The 21,045-nt window shown below is 35.9% G+C and overlaps 1 protein-coding gene and 1 pseudogene across 20 annotated transcripts in view; one reads left to right on the forward strand and one right to left on the reverse strand.

Moving 5' to 3' along the window:
* Positions 1–21,045, forward strand: part of SLMAP (sarcolemma associated protein) — a 128,837-nt gene that overhangs the window by 51,404 nt on the left and 56,388 nt on the right. For 12 of the 20 annotated variants that reach the window (XM_037491465.2, XM_054694897.1, XM_037491500.2 and 9 more), the window contains exons 2-5: positions 4,304–4,451; positions 13,554–13,626; positions 16,981–17,017; positions 18,534–18,596. In XM_037491465.2, the coding sequence (XP_037347362.1) occupies positions 4,304–4,451; positions 13,554–13,626; positions 16,981–17,017; positions 18,534–18,596 (321 nt within the window). Of the gene's footprint in view, positions 1–4,303; positions 4,458–13,553; positions 13,627–16,980; positions 17,018–18,533; positions 18,597–21,045 lie in introns of all 20 variants that reach the window. The other 8 variants (XM_054694893.1, XM_054694876.1, XM_037491457.2 and 5 more) reach the window with 1 other exon arrangement.
* LOC119237523 (60S ribosomal protein L36-like) lies at positions 15,460–15,941 on the reverse strand (annotated as a pseudogene).

Consider the following 21,045-nt stretch of genomic DNA (forward strand, 5'->3'; position numbering starts at 1 on the left):
TGTCTGTGTCATTGAAGGTAGTTGTAATAATCAGCAAGAGACAAAGAAAAATGACCTGTGAACAGGGACAACCTTTCCAGTTCTGAAAAGTCACCATCACTATCTGATTTCTGGGAGCGTAGCATTCAGAGGCGGTGAGGATTTAAATAAAAATGAAACCTGAAAACAATGAAAGTTGAACTCTGGTCATAAGCCACAGAAGGTTTTATGAATTCAGGACTACTTATTCCCTGCTGAGCATCAAAGTGAATGCCTGATGGTTACTGCAAACACTAGAGATACATGGGTATTTCTGAGGCTACTAGGAAATAAGGAATCTAAAAGCTGTAACAAGGTTTTTTTTTTTTAAGATTAATCAAAATTGATCTAAGAGAATTTAAAGAAAGTGTGATAGAATATTATCAGCATAGAGAGAAAGATATTTCTGGTTTGAAAGTGACAAAGGCCTAACTAACATATTACTTATAGGAAATGCATCTAGGGACTGTAAGCATAGTCCCTTGCCAGGCCCTTGCAAACAAGTCGACTTCATTATACTCCTCAGGAACCAAGCCTGGTAGTAAGTAGAAAAACTTCTGTACACTGTAGACTGGCAAGTCTGTAGATTGTTTCATAGGAGGTACAGAAACTTTATTTTTAATTTCAACCTTTTAAAACAGCCAAGGACAGGGCCTCCCCGGTGGCACAGCGGTTGAGCGCTGGGTTGCGAAGCTGCCCGCGGCCTCTGCGGCGCCGGTTCGATCCCCGGCTGCTCCCCGGCCACCAGAGGAGGGTCCCACATGGCGCGCAGACCTCTCCTGCCGCCCGCTGCTCCCCTCAGCAGTGTACTTCGGTCCTTCTGCCTGCTCTGCTCCCCGCTCTGGCTCTGGTGAATTCTCTCACCCTCCCACGCTTCTGACTGTACCCAGTGCATGTATAAACAAAAACAAACAAACAAACAAAATAAATAAATAAAAAACATGCCTCTATAAAAAAAAAAAAAAATAAAAATAAAAAAAATAAAACAGCCAAGGACAGACGGTTAAATTGTATCAATGAAAATATTTATGCAGAGAAGTAAACTAATGTGGTTTATCTATACATAAGTGCCGAGGCTTAGGAGCACTGGTAAAACTAATGTGACTAAAAAGGATGTGGAAGTGAATGAATTTGGAGAGGGAACTAGGAGCCAGATCATGTAGAGTTTTATAGACTGTAATGCCAATAATTTTTAATTTTATTCTAATTTTATTTTATTGTCAGAATGAAGAGAACCAATATTAGTACTGATTGAAAATTTTTTATTAGAAAATTTAAATTTTTTAAATTATATAATACTACAGATGAGTTATTGAGATATATAGAAATATAAATGCATACTTTTAAAAAACAAAGTTTGCTAAACAGTACTGAACCTTATTTCGTATTTTCTTATTTGTTGTTTTCCTTAATTTTTTTAAAGATTTAGTTATTTATGCATACAAGAACTGGGATGTAGGCCAGAGTTGCCGGGGTGTTGGTGAGAGGACTCACCAGAGACAGAGTGGGGAGAACAGGTTGTTCTACTGAAATATACTGCTGAGGGGAGCAGCAGGTGAGACAGGAGAGGCCTGCTGCACCATACATGGGTTAGCTCCCTGGCTGGGGATTAAACTCATGATAGCTTGATAGCACTGAGACTTTAACCTCTATGCCACCAGGAGGCCCTGTCTTCTTTAATGTTTAAAACAGCCCCCCAAACAAACAGTTGCAACCCACTAAATTGACTGAGTAACACACTAGTGGACCAAAAGTTGAAGTTTGAAAACCACTGTATAAGTAATATAAATCTTTTATTTGACTTACCAACACACGTTTTATTGAAAATAGTCAAATTATTATCTAGATGCTACTCTATTTCCTATAATGTATTTATTAAAAAAAGACTTTATAATAATACATAAGAATACATAAATACATAATAATGTATTTATTTAAAAACCCAAACACCCTTATATAGTATAACAGTAGGTTCTAATGTAGAGAAAAGTCTGATGATAAATTTTCCTACTTGATATTGACCTTGGTTGTCTCCCTGGTGTGAAATGCTAGGGTCTGTACATTTCAAATGGACTTATAAAATGTCAACATAATCTTTTTCTTTAATGGTCTGTAATTAAATATCCAAACTGCTAGCCAAAATAACCGTTGGTCTCTTTTTAAATTATAAACAAAGAATAAGTTATTTATAGACAGCTTGGTGGTCTTTAAATTGTCACTGAAGAATTAATGAAAAGAAATGCCATTTTCATATTTTCTGCAAATTGCTTATTATTTTATTGTGTTTCATTTTGGAAGAGAGCTTGTGGGAGGAGTGAAGGATAAATGAAACATAAAGGTCAGTGTGAAGTAATGGGGAAAATGGCCCGCTAATTCTATTATTTGACTCCTTGCTGATGCAAGGAGTCAATGACCTTTGGAAAGATACTTGCCTCTGCCTCACTTTTCTCACTTAGAATTTGAAATAATAGCTATATCATAACTTAAAATTTAAGGTTAAGTGAGAGTCTAATGGGTGTAACATGTATTTTAATAAATACTAGTTTTTTCCTATCCTTTCTTCTTCAGAAAGAAATTCAGTGAAAATAATGTTAGAATAACCAGGGTTGGAGAGTGTAGAAACGTGCAAAAAGGAAGGTACATCTTTTTTATTGGTTGTTCTATTCTTAGTAAGTCTATAGTGTGTCATCCCAGTTTTCCTAGTTTCTTTTAGGATAGATAGGTGATAAGTAGGTAGACTTCCTGTGTCTCCTGCTGTTCTTCTTTTTTTTTTTTTAATTAATAAATTTTATTTTTATATTCCTCATACATTTGCAATCCCCCCATTCTGACCCCAATCCCTCCCCTCCCGCCCCCCCACCCCCAAGTGATGAAAGGTACATTAGGAAGGCCAGGAAGTGGTATATTCATACTTGATTCTAGTATTTTATTAATAGTTTCTAGTGTCTTCAGTCTGCTTTATCACAGACTTTTCTGAAGGAGCTGTGAGTGCTGGGTTTTGACACCAAGTATTTTGGCTAACCCAGATATCCTAGGAATGAAGTTACAAAGTTGGAGTGAGATGGAAAGATAGAACTAGAATTTTGCTGACTTAAAACAACTTTATTGAGATATAATTAATGTTACCGTAATACTCATGCTTTCAATGTATACAGTTCGGTGATTTTTAGTATATTCACAATTATGCAACCATCACCACTATCTAATTTCAGAATATTTTCAGCGCCCCAAAAGGAGACCTTGTACCCATTAGTAGTCATTATCCACCCCCACCCAGCCTACCCCACCCCTCCACCCCCACTTCCCCTGGCATCTCAGCCCCTTGCAGCCACTAATGTGCTTTTTGTCGCTATGGATTTGCTTATTCTGATTATTTCATATAAATGGAATTATGTAATATGTTATCTTTTGTGACTGACTTTTACTCAGTGTAATGTTTTTATTTTTTTATTTTTTTTTTTTCTTTTATAGAGGCATGTTTTATTTATTTATTTGTTTGTTTGTTTCATTTATACATGCACTGGGTATAGTCAGAAGCGCGGGAGGGTGAGAGAATTCACCAGAGCCAGAGCGGGGAGCAGAACAGGCAGAAGGACCAAAGTGCACTGCTGAGGGGAGCAGCGGGCGGCAGGAGAGGTCTGCGCGCCATGTGGGACCCTCCTCCGGTGGCCGGGGAGCAGCCGGGAATCGAACTGGCGCCGCAGAGGCTGCGGGCAGCTTCGCAACCCAGCGCTCAACCGCTGTGCCACTGGGGAGGCCCAGTGTAATGTTTTTAAAGGTTCATACATGTTGTAGCTTGAATCAGTATTTCATTTCTTTTTATTGCCAAATAATACAACATGGTATGTATATGCTACGTTGTTTTACCTGTTCATTTCAGGGAATATTTCAGTTGCTTCCATTAAACATATATGAGGATAAAAAAACAAAACAAAACAAACAAACAAAAAAAAACCATATATGAGGACATATGTTTTCAGTTCCCTTGATTATGTAGTCCAGAGTAGACTTGCTTGGTCATATGCTAACTTTATGTTTTCCATTTTGAAGACCTTATAAACTGTTCTCCAATGTTATTGCAATATTTTGTCTAGCTAGATTTTAAATCACCCGATTTTAGGGTTCTTATTTCATGTATATTGAAGGAGGACCTTTGCTGGTTGAACTAATTGCTCGGGGGAAATATCTACCTGCAATAGTTGGAAAAGTTGGAAGTACATTTTTAAAAGTAAGTTTGTAATTACATTAATTTTGCCTCTTTTTTTTTTTAATTTTATTTTTGCAGTTTTATCTCCAAGACACTAAAAGTAGTAATGGTACCTTTATAAATAGCCAGAGATTGAGTCGAGGCTCTGAAGAAAGTCCACCATGTGAAATTCTTTCCGGTGACATTATCCAGTTTGGGGTAGATGTGACGGAGAACACACGGAAAGGTACGGGTATGGATCGATTTTTCCTATTATTTGTCCTTTTAAGTTTATTTTTATTCTGCTATTTAATAGAACAAAACATCTCATGCTTGCAAAAGCAAATTAAATACAGTACTGTGTGCCATGAAAAGTAGAAACTCTAACTTCTATTTTTTTAAAATTTTAAATTCTGAAATATTGACAAGTAATTTATTCTTCATAACAATATGAAAACATAGGGTACTAATGTGTCAGTTAGGAAACAATTGGCAGCAACCACAGCGTACCCATAAGGATATTTATTGTCAATAAGAAGTCTATAGGCTGTAGCTTCAGATTTTATTCACTTGATTAAATAATGTTATTTAGAATCCAAGATCTTACTGTCCTCACATTCCACTATTCTTAATATGTTGTTGTCTTGTGTTTTTGCTTATCTCTGGTCAAAGGGTGATGGCTGCAATCCCAGGCATTATTTTTCTCACACCAATGCTCTAGGGGAAAAGCAATGAGGTGGGGACAAAGTGTCTTTGTGTATGACTCTTTTATGTTGAAATAGCAGTCTTTCATAGAATCCTTCCAGCAGATTTTTCTTTGTCTCATTGGCCCCATGGTTAGGTCATAAACATAGCAACTTGTAGCTACAAAGGAACCTGTGAAGTTATTTACGTGGCAAAGGTGAACAGGAAATCCATGACTAGCATAGATCACTTATGATTTATCCCTTCTGGTTGTGTCCCAAGTAAAATCAAAGTTCTTTTAGACAGATAATGGTACCTATCACAATATAAAATTTCATGTGTCTTGTTTTTCTAACTCAATAAATGTAGATTGTCTTTGTTTTTACAATTTAGAAGCTTTCTGGCTCTACCTAGTTCATGATCTATTTTATGACTATGAAATTATATGACTGAATCATAAGATGAATAGGCAGCAAAAGTATGCAGTTCTTAATATTGGTTTAATTTAATATGGACAATGGATCAGTTAACAAGTGTCTCCTTTTATTTTTCTGAACATGCTTTGATTTGGTAATAACCTTAAATCATCAGTCTGCTATTCTGCAAACTTGGGGATGAGGGGTGATGACGGTGATGCTGGTTTGTGTGTTTGTACATGTACATATACCTCTGTATACTTTTGCAAGTGTCATAACTGCAGTATTATTTTTACTGAATTTTGTTGGCCTCTTTTGGGAGTTAGGCTTTGATATTTGAATTTGGGTAGGGCTAGAGCACTAGGAATTTCCATTTACAATTGTAAAATAGAAGAAGAAAGTTTATATATTGATGCAAAACATTGAGTACTTCTTAGTAAGAGAACTCAATTGATGTGTGATCTTACTGAGAACAGTTGCAGTGGATACAACATGTACTGTTGCCACATCTCCTCTGATACCATGTTATTCAGCAAACATTTACTAAGCCCCAGTTGTGAGTAACCCACAGAGAAGGTAGAGAATTTGATTATACTCTCTCTCCAAGGAATATATATTTTCTTAACTTGTATTTCCCAAAGAGAATTAATAGGCAATAATTGATAAAAGAATGAGGTAATCAAATACATTTGGGAAATGATTAATCAGAGGTTAGCGAGGTGACTGTTAAAAAATAGTTTTCTTTTTAACCACCTTCCCACTCCTCATATAACTGTGAGAGACATTCTTTAGAAAACACATTAGAAAGTTAGGAGGACAATCCTGAGAATTTAATTATCTTTTATTCCAACTTCAAGAAGATTAAGTAGAGAAAATTAGTTTCGTCATTTAAAATATTTCTTTTGGTATTTACTGGCTTAAAAAGTTGATTTGTATGTGGACTCTTGGGATCCAGCCATGTCACAAGTTGAGTACTACCTTGTTTAAGTGTATGTCGTGAGAAAATGTTGAAACTTTGTAATATGCTGAACAGTCTGATGGTCTGTTTATATCACGTGGAAAATCCTACTGAAATTATACATTACTGGATAATCCCTGAATCAAAGAAGAAATGAAAAGGGGGAATTTAAACTATGTAAAAAGGAGAGGATACATTTATAACAACATAGTAAATTCATTATTCAAATAAAAACTTATAATCTTGAATTCCTTCAGTATTAAAGAAGAAAAACAAACTATGAAGGAACTTGGCACTTAGAAGAATTAGGAAATGAACAATAAGAAGGGAGCTGGGAAAAAAATAAAAAAGCAGAAATTAATGAAATAAACATTTTAAAAGGGTCAAATCCAAGTGCTTGTTCTTTTAAAAATAATATAATTTGGGGGCCTCCCTGGTGGTGCAGGCGGTTGAGTGCAGCACTGTGAAGCTGTCCACAGCCTCTGCAGTGCTGGTTCGATCCCCGCTGGCCTCGGAGCAACCCACATGGCGAGCAGACCTCTCCTGTCTCACTCACTGCTCCCCTCAGCAGTGTATTTCGTCAGTCTGCCTGTTCTGCTCCCCGGTCTGGCTCTGGCGAATCCTTTCACCCTCCCACGCATCTGGCCTGTACCCCAGCTCTTGTGTACATAAAATAAATCTTTAAAAATAAATAAATAAATAAAATATGATTCATAAGCCTTGATTCTTTTATTAAGTTAAAAAAATGCTAGCAAAAATATGCAAGGTAGGGAATGAGAAAGGGGACGCAAACACAAGATGCAGAGTATACTGAAAGAATTCTAAGAGACTATTGCATTTCAGCATATATGGCAAAGAAAAAAAAAGTAAATTAATGTTTCCTAGCAAAATCACCCCTGGTTATGGAAAGCTGTAATAAACTGATTCTTTAAAAGAGACTCAGTGGTATTCACAGCTGAATTTTATCCTATTTTTTATTTTTATTTTTTTAAAGATTGATTGATTGATTGATTGATTGATTGATACAAGCACTGGATACAGTCAGAAGCTCAGGAAGGTGAGAGAATTCACTAGAGCCAGAGCGGGGAACACAACTGGCAGACTGATGAAATACACTGCTGAGGGGAGCAGCAGGAGAGGTCTGCGCGCCATGTGGGACCATCGCCTACGGGGATTGAGCCAGTGCTGCAAAGGCTGCGGGCAGCTTCGCAGCCTAGCGCTCAACTGCTGCGCCACCAGGGGAAGCCCTGTCCTATTTTTTAAAAAACAGATACATTCAATGTTATTTAAATAATCCAAGTATAAAGGTGGAAAGTTCTCACACTTCTTAAATGGCTTTCTTTCTTTTTTTCCCTTCCAATAACATTTAATGAAGTAAAGTCAGTTTACATCACTGTATTTTTTAGGAGTTATAGACTTCTACAAATGTATTTTTTTTTTTTTTTTTGCAACATGCCTATCACCAAAGCCCCAGTAATCCTTCACCATGTTCCATTTGACACTCTCTTACCCTCTCACCTTCCCTGCCTGGTTGCCTCAGTTTTGCAGTCAGGTATTAGGGTTTTGTTATTCGCTTGGTTTTATCTGACGCTTTATTTTGTTTCTCAATATTCCACCTATCAATGAATCCATCAGGCATTTGTCTTTCTCCTTCTGACTTATTTTATTTAGCTTTATTCTCTGCAGTTCCATCCATGTTGTCACCAAGGGCAAGAGTTCATCTTTTTTGATAGTTGTGTAGTATTCCATTGTGTATATATATACTACATCTTTATCCATTTGTCTGTCCTTGGGCATTTAGGTTTTCATAAGGTGGCTATTGTAAATAGGGCTACAATGGACATAGGAGTACATATGTACATCCAAATTAGTGTTTTTGTGTTCCTCTGGTAGATACTTAGGAGTGGAATTGCTGGTAGATCTATTTTTAATATTTTCTCAAGATTCTTTAAGGAAGCCAGTACCATATCATTAATGCGAAGTTCTGATAGAGATATAGTACAAAAAAGGAAAACTATAAATAATTTGACTTGTGACAATAGATGAAAAAATTGAATTAAAATATTAGTAAATTAAATTTGTAGAAAAGGAATGAGAATAAACAGCAATATAGGACTTATTCTACCAGCTGCTCCCTCAGCAATGTATCTCAGTAGGGATGTAGCAATGTATCTCAGTAGCAATGTATCTCAATGTATGTTGTGCTCCCCACTCTGTCTCTAGTGAATCCTCTTACCTCCCGCACCTCTGGCCTGTACCCCAATTCTTGTATGCATAAATAAATAAAAATAAATCTTTTAAAAAAACCACCCTTGTCAGTCAATTGTACATCTTTATTTTAGCACTAAGTTATTTTCTTTCTCAGTAACTCTGACCCCTTTACCTGTCTATCCTTTGGAATCCATCATTGGCCATTTCAAAGGTACCCATTCCAACTCCTAGATTACTCTTTCACTTTTAGTTACACTATCCTTGCTTATTTGTAGCTCTTGGTAACTTTCACCATGAGCTTTATGTACTTCCATTTTCTAGCTAGTGGGGAAATCACAAAGCTAGTTCAGCACAGATTTGCCAGTTTGGGGTTGACTGAAAATGAATCATTCTGATGTTAGGACAGTTTCTTTTGTTCATTAAAAAAAAAAAAAAAAAAGGATTCTCAGCTAATATGTGTACCAGAGCTACCTGCAGAGCTTTGTAAAACTACGGTTGCCTAGATCTTATCCTTCAGCCCTAAAAAGAATAGCTCAATTAAAAACCTGAAGTTCTTTTGTATAACTAGGATTTAAGAACCCTTCTCAATCAAGTTTCTGGCAGCAGCTTTTTAATATGCTTCCTTTTATCCTCAGGTGCCAGGTTTCCTTTCTTGTCTATCTGCTATGAGTCTTTCTTGCTAGGTTTATACCTGTAGTTCCAGCTGCTCTACTTGAATGTCCTACTGTTTCCTGCAAAGCTTACTTTTCAAACTAGAGTTGTCTGTTCACTTCCAAATTTCTTTTATTGGTCCATCATTCTTCCAAATATTCTTTTTTTAAAAAAGATTTACTTATTCATGCATACAAGAACCGGAGTACAGGTCAGGTGCGCAGGAAGGTGAGAGGATTCACCAGAGACAGAGTGGGGAACAGAACAGACAGATTGACTGAAATACACTGCTGAGGGGAGCAACGGGCAACACTGGAGAGGTCTGCTGTGCCATGTGGGATTCTCACCGTCCAGCCAGGATCGAACCCACGTTGCAGAGGCTGTGGACAGCTTCACAGCGCTGGGCTCAACCACCTGCGCCACCAGGGGAGGCCCAATGTTTTTTTTTTTTAAAGATTTATTTATGCATCCAAGAACTGGGATACAGGTCAGAGATGCGGGGTGTGAGAGGATTCACCAGAGACAGAATGGGGAGCAGAACAGGCAGATTGACTGAAGTACACTGCTGAGGGGAGCAGTGGGTAAGTCAGGAGAGGTCTCTTGCGCCATGTGGATTGTTCCCTGGCAGGCCGGGGATCAAACTTGTGTTCAGTGGCTGCGGATAGCTTCATAGATTGCAGACAGCTTCATAGGTTGCATCTTAACTCCTTGTGCCACCAGGGAGGCCCCTCCCAAATATTCAAATTTAGGATCTTGGTCTCTTTTCTGAATCTTGTCTCATCCTTACCACTGGCAGTTATATCATCACTTACCTCCTTTTTCTGCCACTACTTGTTTTTCTGGTTTCCAACCCTAGAGTGTTAGATTAGCTCTCCACTTCTGCCCACCATATCTGCCAACTCACTGCCTGCAGAATATTCTTCTGTTACAGCTTTATGTCATTCTCCTGCTTCTAGAAGCCTCAAGTGACTGTGCCATACTGCAAAATAGTCTTCAATGCTTATACATTCGATACCCTTAAAAGTGTGGACTCAGTTCTACTCATTGAATTTATTTCCTATCACTTCCCTTAATATATATTAAACTATTTTAGAAGTAAGATGTGTAAGGAAAAGATTCTTTTGAATTCTAGTGCTGTCATAGGTGTGATGCTAAGCAAGTTACAAAACATCTTTGACCTTAGTTGTCTCATCTTTAAAATGGAACATAAAAGTAACTTTTTATATTTTTTTGTCAGAAGTACTTAAAATGCATAGTTTGCTTAGCATGAGGCCTGTTACATAGATGGCCTTGAAAATTTCTTAACTTTTCTCCAGTCTCCTCCAACTGCCCTGCTTAGATGTACACTCTCGCACATCCTTCCTTTTTCTGTTTCTTTGCTCGTGCCATTCTTTCTGCCTTTCCTCCTCTCATTTCCTGCTTTTGAAATCTTTTTTAACCCTTTTCATAAAGACTTCTTCTACCCATATCCATTCCAATTTTCCACAGTGTTTTGTCCCTCCTTTAGCATTTGTGAGTCCCTCACTGTCCTTTGTGTTACATTAACTAGTTCAAGTTTGTTCTTTCTACAACATAAATTGAAATCTCCTATAGGATATAATTATAATTATCTTGTTTTTTCCATCATTCCCTGCAAGCTACTTTGTTGTTGTTGTTTTTTTTTTAAGAATTTATTTATTTATTTATACAAGAACCGGGGTACAGGTCAGATGCACAGGCCAGATTCACCAGAGACAGAACGGGGAACAGAACAGGCAGACTGATGAAATACACTGCTGAGGGGAGCAGCGGGCGCGACAGGAGAGGTCTGTTGTGCCATGTGGGACCCTCGCTGGCTGGCCGGGATCGAACCGGCGCTGCAGAGGCTGCGGACAGCTTCACAGCACTGGGCTCAACCGCCTGCACCACCAGGGGAGGCCCTCCAGCAAACTACTTTGTAACCAGCAGGTTCTCAGTGAATTTGAACAAGCAGATTAAGACTAAGGATCACGCCTCCTTGTGAAGAAGTGAAAAAATAAGCCAATGTGCAATATCACTGAATGGTATGCTACAGAAATAAAGTAGTAGTTGAGTGCACTTGCCTAGAGAAAGAATTTCCTCACCAAATAAACAGGATTCCTGTGAGAAATAGGTAACTCTGAGTCTAAAATAGGAAATGTACAAATAGAACCTAGAAGATTTTGTCATATCACAGAGCAATGAAGCTAAGACTGCTGAGGTTCTTTTAGAACTTGATCACTTAATAAGTTACTTTCATATAAATGTTCCCGCTCTGTTCTTAATAATCAGTTTTATTGAGATATAATTTACTTAAAACACCAATTTACATGAATATTTTACACAAATAAATGAGTTTGTCAAATGTATACAATCACATATCCATCACACAACCATTTAATAATGGTATGGTATATTTTGATCACCTGCTTTTAGTTTATTTGGCAAACTAAATTACCTCTTTCAACCCATGGAAGACATGCTATCTGAAAAAGAGAGAAATAAAAAAATATATTATCTTTAAATGGGTGAGTGGAGGATGTCAGAAGATAAAGGAGGAAATAAGAGCTGTTGGAATTTGTTTACAAAGTGATTGTTGTAATGTTACATAAAGATGGGGATGGAAAAAGAAACAAATACCAAAAACAAAACCAAATTTTTAATTAATTTACTTATTTTAAAGATTTATTTTATCTATGCATACAAGAACTGAGGTGTAGGCCAGAGGTGTCTGAGGGGAGCAGTGGGCAAGACAGGAGAGGTCTGCTGCACCATGAGCTCCACGGGGTTAGCTCTCTGACTGGGGATTGAACTCATGTTGCAGTGGCTGTAGATAGCTTGATAGTGCTGAGACTTTAACTCCTGCACCACTAGGGAGACCCCAAAACCAAAATTTTAAATATAAACTGAAAACCTCAGATTTAAGTTCTACCAAACAACTCTGATGCTTAATAGCAGAGAGTTATAAAAGTAGTTTTACTTGTCTGATGTCTTGCTTTACTCATTTATAAAATGGGAAATTGAGTGGTATATTTATATTACAAGTTGTATTAAGCAGGACAGTAGAGTTTTGTGAAATGTGGACAGGAGTTAGAGGTTGGGGACAGGAGAAGTGGGAAAAGGGTTAATGTTTGTTTTTTTATTTTTTTATTTTTTAAGATTTATTTATACATTTATACAACCACTGGGTACAGTCAGAAGCGCGGGAGGGTGAGAGAATTCACCAGAGCCAGAGCCGGGAGCAGAACAGGCAGACTGACTAAGAAATACACTGCTGAGGGAAGCAGTCTGTCGCGCCATGTGGGACCCTAGCCTATGGCCGGGGATCTGTGGGCAGCTTCACAGCCCAGGGCTCAACTGCTGCGCCACTAGGGGAGGCCCTCAAAAAGGGTTAATGTTTTGTGTTTTTTTTTTAATATTTTATTTTATATAATTCTTACATCATTTTTCATCTTTGCATAACATATGTATTTTCTTTTTTTTTCCTTTTTTTTTTTTAAAGATTTATTTATCTATTTATTTTTATTTATACAAGCACTGGGTACAGTCACAAGTGCGGGAGGGTGAGAGAATTCACCAGAGCCAGAGTGGGGAGCAGAGCAGGCAGAAGGACCAAAGCACACTGCTGAGGGGAGCAGCGGGCGGCGAGAGAGGTCTGCATGCCATGTGGGACCCTCCTCCGGTAGCCGGGGAGCAGCCGGGGATCGAACCGGCGCTGCAGAGGCTGTGGGCAGCTTCGCAACCCAGCGCTCAACCGCTGCGCCACCGGGGAGCCCAACATATGTATTTTCATTATGGTTATATTCCCCATACAATTGCACACCCCCCCTTATTTTGACTCTAGTCCTTTCTCTCCCCGTCCCTTCCTTCCCTACCCCACTAGTGTGTCTCTGGTTTTATAGTTGCTTGTTGATTTTGATTTTTACTTTACATTGATTAGTCTTTTTCCTGGTCTTATTTCTTATTTAAGTTTTCTAAATTCCTGCTATGAGTGAGACCATCCAGTATTTTTCTTTTTCTTTCTGACTTATTTCGCTGAGCATGATCCTTTCTAGCTCCATCCATGTTGCTGCAAACTGCATATATTACTCAGCAATCAAAAAAAGAGTTAATGTTTTTAACTGGGAACTAGTTTGATGCTACAAGGTAGAGGAGAAAGTGCCTTTTCTTCCTTCAGTTGTCTTTCCATATATTCAGTTGACTTTTTATATATAGCTTTGGCAGTTGAGACACTTTTTGAAACAATTCTAATTCTACATTTTATTGTGATTCCTTTGAATAGGAATGAGTTTTTCCAATGGAATGAATATTGTTGTTAAATCACCAGAAATTATTACATTTCAGAATAAACTGTATGTTTGGATATGAGAGGTGCAAAGGTTTATATTTTTAAACAATTATTTTATTTACCTTATTTGTTTGTTTTAACCAGTTACCCATGGGTGTATTGTTTCCACAATAAAGCTTTTTCTACCAGATGGTATGGAAGCCCGGCTCCGCTCAGAGTGAGTATAATTTAGTGCTTTGAAGTTTTTGTATGAATTATATCAGTTAAGAATATCCTACATGATAGTATACAGTTATTACTTTTGGATTATTCTAATAATGTTACAAAACTGATGTAATACTTTTGGAATATTAATATACTTCAGTTTAATTGCTTTTCACTGTTATAATTCTAATGAATAAAAATGAATAAAAGGTATAGGTTATTTTGTTTCCAAAGTTAAAGTTAAAATTATAATTTATATTTTGAAATATAATTGTTGTTTTTTCAAAATATTTGGGGTATGTAATGGTGATTAATATCTGTATTCATTTTGACCTTTATTTAATATAGGCCTTACTAATGACTATGATTGTCTCTGAAATTAATGCTAGTTTCACAATCTTATAGGACCTTGAGAATGTTGATATGGTTAGTAGCCTGTTTTGGTGGGAGTTGGAGGAATTTACCAATATTGTAATTTTTTTTTAGCAATAGAAAGATCACTTATATGAGGATAACCTTGAAAGGGAAAAATCACTCAAAATGTAAATGTTAAAATATAAAAGAGTACATTTTGATCCTGTACTTTTCATAGGTTATCATTATAAAGTGTTGAGAGGAGATAAATAGTCTTTAAACTTAAGCATTTTTATTTTGAGGGGAAACCTTGAATATGCTAGAAGCTTTTTTCAGTAGCCAGCATACTAAAATGCTCTATTTTTCAAAGTCAGAGACCAAAGATCTAAGGGTGGGAGGTTCAGAGAAGAAATAGGTTGAAGGCAAAGTAGAATAGTGAGTAGGAAAGAGAGAAAAAAAGTGAGCAAAAGGGGGCCTTTCCAATTTGTTTCCTAGCCTAAATTATAGTTTGATTATTAAAAATACAGTAAAGTTTGGGAACTTTAGTGTGACTTAGCTTTTTTGAGTAGAGTTCAGATTTTAAAAACAAGAGTAACATAATCAACTAATGACATATGACTTCTAAAAGACATTGATGTTTGTATTTGATAGAGATTTTTCTTTCATTGAATCAGAATCTTTTAACAGTTACATACATAAAGGGTCGTCTGTATTCCCAGGTTATGTATAGTAAGGCATCTGAGTTTTTTCAAAATATTTCAGTGAATTACGTCCCTTTCTCTCTTGTTTCTCCAACTTTACCCTTTTTTCTTTTGCATTGTTTGGTTTCTCTTATGTGGTTAAATATTAGCATCATTTAAAATTGTTGCTGCCAATTTCATTGTATATAATTTGGCTGACTCTCTGGAGAAGATGAAGTTTGAAAAGGTAATTCTCTAGAGCTGGAGGAAGATCAAAATGGTCCTTAGAGGCTCATAGTCTGGTTCAGATCCCAGCTCCACATGTTGTTATTTGAAAATTGAAGTTAATAATCATGCATACTAAATAGGAATTTTATTAGAAGGATTAAACCAGATTAGATACTTAAAGAATTTAATGTAATATCTAACATGTGTAATAAGCACATGACAAATATTAGCTGTTTCTATTATTGTAAATAATATTTTTTAGGAATCAAGATGCTTTTGAGTGTGCCAGAATGCTTAGAATTTCAGTTATATTGTATATATATTCTCTAATGTTTTTAAGGTCTTTAGCAGATAGTTTCAAGAGCTGATTCTTTTTCTTCCTTGGTTTTTATTGCATAAATAATTTTCTCATGTTAAGAAACAAAAATTACCTATAATTGCACATGTTAATACTAAGTAATAGTTTTCCACATTCCCTTGTTGCTTGTGAAGTTTTTCCATAGTTCAAACAAAATACACCTATATCCAAGATAGTTTTTTGTTTTTGTTTTTTTCTGAAAAGATTTTATTTATGCATAGGAGGGGGTCAGTCTTTCTTGGCAGCCACCTTCCTCAGGGCAGCCAAGACATTGCTCACCTCCTCTCTCTTTCTCTTGGTACTGGTATGTATCCCCATCTTTTCTTGATAGAACTTGAGGACCCACTTGTCCTTGGAGATTTTGAGCAACTCCGTAGTGTGCCACTCATAGGGGGCAAAGCCTCACACCTCCTGGATCACGTCCAACACTAACGTGGTGTGCTTGGTGTGTGGTGGTGACCATGACACATCTTGCTCACATTCTTGGTCACCATGTGGCCCTTGTTGAGGCCTATAACTGTGGCCAGTGCAGAGCCATGGCTGCTACTATATAATGGTTGTTTCAGTGGAAGTCGTCAGATACTTTTTGTAAAATATAAATATCACGTATGGAATGTTTTGCTGGATATTTAGCCTTTTGTTTGTGAACTAAGTTTTCATGCTCTCTGCTCCTGCTACTCACTTCCACCCAGGTCTGGCTTCCTTCATTGCCTCTTGGTAGTGGTGGTAGTGATCAAGTTAAGTCCTACTATGTTCTACTGTGTCCTTATGCTCAAAATAACCCTGTGGGATTGATTTTATGGTTATTCCCATTTTATGGATGAGAAAACTGAGACAGTAATTAGATAATGTGCCAAAGATTACACAGTTGGAAAGTAGAACTGAACTTTGGGCCCAGTCAGTATAACTTGAATGCACTGGTACACTACACTGCCTCTGTAAATGGTGTATTATAAGGCTGAGAAGGTAATTAGTACCAATTAACTCTTTAGTGTTTAAAGTGATATGCTGAATTTAGTTTCATGCCTACATCTAAGCTCTCAGTTGTTAGTGTGTGAGGTGACTGGGCAGAGAAATCAACTGTTTTAATTAGCTTAAGTTGTTGACTCAGAACAATTTTCCAAATTATAGTATTCTTTCCAGTAGAACTTTGCTTTTTTAAGATTTTCTATATGGAAATATTTAATTTTGAAAGAACTTATATTTTTTTTTTAAAGATTTATTTATGCATACAAGAGCTGGAGTACAGGTCAGAGGTGTGGGGGGGTGAGAGGATTCACCAGAGACAGAGCAGAGAACAGAACAGGCAGAATGACTGAAGTACACTGCTGAGGGGAACAGCGGGCAAGACAGGAGAGGTCTGCTGCACCATGTGGGTTGCTCCCTGGGAGGCCGGGGATCAAACTCGTGCTGCAGGGGCTGTGGATAGCTTCATAGGTTGCACCTCAACCCCTTGCGCCACCAGGGACACCCCGAAAGAACTTATTTTATACATTAAATAGTTAATTATGTCTCAACAGACATTCACTGCATTTTGAGTTTTCAATTAGCATTTAGGTAGGTTTGTATATTTATTAACTTGTTTTCTATTCTGTACTACATCTTGAAAGATTGAAAATTGCTTCACAGTTTTTTAATAATACAAAGGCAAGTATGTCAACTTTAGGGCTTAAGAGATTCTAGTAGTCATATTCTATTTCCTCTGTTGGCAGGAAATTAGATAAAAGTTCTAAATTTTACTTTTCAGTGTCATCCATGCTCCATTACCAAGTCCTGTTGACAAAGTAAGTTGCTAATGATTATTTTTTCCAAATGCACTCAGTTATTGCTTTAAAAAATGTTTGTTTTTAATGTCCTTTACCTAGAAACTTAACTCTCTTTTGTAACAAAATATATACAGTGCATAGAGAGTGATATAATTGTTCTAGTCTTCTATTCTTCAATATATGGAGAAAATTAAGATGGATTTTTCTTAGGAAAAAAACCTTTTGTTATCTCAAGTAAATGAATGATTATGGAGTACTTGGTTTTTGTCTAACCAGTGTTAGTTACTACATCTTTATTTTGTAATACAATTCTATATAAAAATATTTATTAAAGCTTGCTTCTCAGATAGTTCAGTGTAATACCTACACATGGCAATAACATACATGTATGATTTATAGAAATTGCTGTCTTTATACCTTGAAGATCAGTTTTAGCTTAAATTGGTAATGAAGAGACTTTAAAAATATTTTTCCTTTTGTTCAGAAGTAATGGTGTAGTAAACCACAGATGTCTGCTACATAGCAAAAAATACATCGTTGACACTAACATGTATTTTTTTTTTTTTTGGTACAGTGACTAAACTACTAGGCAAATTATCTTACCTTTTTTCACCTACGTTTGGATAAAGAATGAGAGCCTGCTTAAAATACAAATTCTGTGTTAGATTCCTTTTTTAGAGGTTAAAGGGGTTAATCATTGAGTTCAGCAATACTAAGAACTATTTCAGAAGTAAATAATAGCCTTGCCAATTTAGGACTAATTTTCAAATATAATGCCACCTAATTTTGAAAAATAATGCCACCTCTCTTTCAGTTAGCAGATTAATAAAAAATATACTTTCTGAGCTTAAAAAAGAATGATCCTGTTAACATCATTAATAATTTATGGCCTTGATAGTGTTGAAAATGTGCATAAATGTTAAGGCTACTTGACAGTGCTCCTCCCACCCCCATTTTTGAATAATGCCATAGTTGTTGAGTTCTAAGCATTTTGCCTGTGATTTGTAATATGTAAACACCATTATTCTACACCTTTTTCTTCTTAAAGCATACTAATAGTTTAAAGAAAAAATTGACAAACTCTTTTCATTGCCTCTGGTCATAGAACAGAGAACCAGAAGATGGCTACTTTTAAATGAATTGTGATTTTTTTTTAACATATTGAAGAACTATTTAACAATGAATTTTAAAGGAGAAAAATGTAGATATATTGATTTGAAAGTTATTATTTCTGGATTAAGAAAAGCTATATTGCCTTTGTGCTATAAATTTGTGATTTGGTTTATCAAGGAATATTTTTATGAGTAGCACTTGTTCCATCACCCTGCTTTTAAATCTTTAAGTAGTCAGTATAGTAATGCCTTTTGCAAATTCTAGACAGAAATATTTAAAAACCTAGAGGAACTGAGTAATTTGAAAATTAATTTTTACTTTGTATATTTAAGCAAATAGGCATTTCATGTACTTGACTTGTCTGTAATTTCTGTAATGAATATTTTACTTCACTATTGAGACTGTGTCATTTTATTTCTAGGTTGCTGCTAACACTCCAAGTATGTACTCTCAGGAATTATTCCAGCTTTCTCAGTATCTACAGGTAAAAGAAAATCTTGAGAATTCTTAATCTTTAAAAGCAGAATTAAACAACTTGGGTTTGATTTTTTTGTTCGTTTATAAATATAGTCCAAAGACATACTGTCTGAACACAACTGCAAAGATAATATATTTCAAAATCAAAGAAGACCAAAAATAGGCCTTTATGAAGAAAGGGTAGAAACAAGCAGAATTGAGTTGTTAAGATAGAGAAGATACAATTCTGTACAAGAAGTTTTTTTTACTTCAAATATGAAGAAGTTCTAATATCGTTCTTTAGCCATACATGACTTTCAAAGAAAATTAAACCTACAGAGATTTTTGTTGTTAAATATATTAATAGCAAATAATTACATGGAATTATTATATGTCAGATTCTAATTTAATACTTTATATTAATTTATTTCATCCTCATAACAGTCCTCTAAGGTACATGTTTTATTCCAATTTTTACAGATAAAGTAACTGAGAGGAAGGAAAGTTAAGTAATTTATGTAGTATTGCATACCAAATATGTGGTAGAATCGGGATGTGAACCCAGACAGTCAGACCTCAGAGTCTCTGCTCTTTTAACTGTTATGCTGGGCTACTCAATCTATATAAAAATATTTCTTGATCGGGCAAATAATTGAATGGCCTTCTGAATAAGTTAATGAAAGACATATTTAAAGAAATGTCTTTAAATATTTATACAACTTTCTTTAAAAAAAAGTGGAGCTGAATTGTGATAGATTTGAGCTTATTATTCTGGTGAAGGAGAATATTAAGGGACACCCTAATAGAGACTGAGGTTTTGGTCTTGGCTTTTTTTTTTTTTTTTTTTTGTCTTGGCTCTGCTACTCAATTAGTTCTGTGACCTTTGCTGAGTCATTTTACATGTGTAGGTCTTTGTTTGCCTTTTATTTAAAATGATCAGCTCAGCTCAGTGATCCTGCGTCCTTCCATTCTTTTATTAAAATCAGTCACTAAGAGCTGTTTTACCTCATTTTAGAACCTCACCTCTTCAGATAAACAGGAAATTATCATTATATAGTAAAGCAGATTTACACACTTGCAATTAAGTAGAGTATTAAAAAGCTTAGACTCTAGCCTAGTGGACCTGTGGTTTTGACCTGTGGTTTTAAGTTCTGATCTGTTAGAAAATTTGTCTAACCCTTTTTGCCTCATTTTCCTCGTGTATGATATATATATAACAATAGCACTAGGCACACACAGAATTATGAAGAATAAATTAATGTATTTGGAATGCGTGGCACATGGAATGTATGCCATAATTATTAGTAGTTAGCTAACTATTTCAATAGGAAGACACATTAATTGACCTAGATATCTTATTTTTAGAGGTGGAAAAAAACTGAATTTAATCTGATCTAAACCTTAATTTTCCATATGAGAAATATGGGATTCATATAGGTAAAAGATTTCCCAAGGCTATATATATATATGCTATTGTTATAAGTCATCATGGACTATGCATGTAAAATTCTAACTCATTCCTGTACTCTTTCCAACTTTCTTGTCAGTTCTTTGAAGATTCATAGTAGTTATAATCTGTCACCATTCTCTTTTCAAATTCTTTGAAAAAATTTGCTTGCCTTAGAACTAAAACATTGTTCCTGGAGGTGTTAGATTTCTTTTGGGATGTGGTTCATGGAGTTATAAAACTAAATGGAATTGAGTAGAAAAGGTGAAATGGTACCATCTAGTGGAAGTAGTGGTTGTTTGGTGGTTTTGTTTTTAAGTAAAACTTTTGCAGCATTAGTGTAATTTCCTGGATATTAGAAATATTTTAGAAGCTTGAAATAAACTTGGTAAGTATTTTTTAAATGTAAGCTGGGTTTTAATTTGACTTCTGAGGAGGTATGGCTTTCATTAGATTCCTTAATCTATATTTTAGGCTGTATTCAAAAACAGTACTTCTAACTCTGATTAGACCTGATTTTCCCTAATCATTATTTATTAAGGATGTGGAGAGCAATAAATGCATGCTTTAAACCTTAAGTACTATTTGAAATATACACTTCTCTGTTGAGGTGGCTCAGAGGTATTAAGTATTAGGTAAGTGCCCTTCTTTGGATAATGACAGAAATAGAAGAAAGGAAATAGTAATGATGCGCCAAAACCACAAATGAATGCTGGGTGAGCATTTTCACCTTGACTTTCAGTGAAGGAGACCCTATTAACAGCTATCAAATGTTAACAAGTGACCTAGAGATAAGGCTTTGCTCACCAATGTCTTGTTCTATAAAAATATTCCTTTGGGGCTACCAGATAGTTATGTAACTCCTTGACTACTTTATTGCATTAAACCAGCATTTGGTGGACTTAACTTACTTTTGGCATTGCTGCTAAGTGGTATATAATCACAAAGAGAACCAGAACACATAAAAATGCAATAGGCTATGCCAGTGAAGCCGTCTCTCTTTAAACATTTTCAAAAGGAAAAATTAATT

The sequence above is a fragment of the Talpa occidentalis genome, unplaced genomic scaffold, assembly GCF_014898055.3.
Source record: "Talpa occidentalis isolate TD23 unplaced genomic scaffold, MPIMG_talOcc4v2.1 talOcc4.10, whole genome shotgun sequence".
NCBI lineage: Eukaryota > Metazoa > Chordata > Mammalia > Eulipotyphla > Talpidae > Talpa > Talpa occidentalis.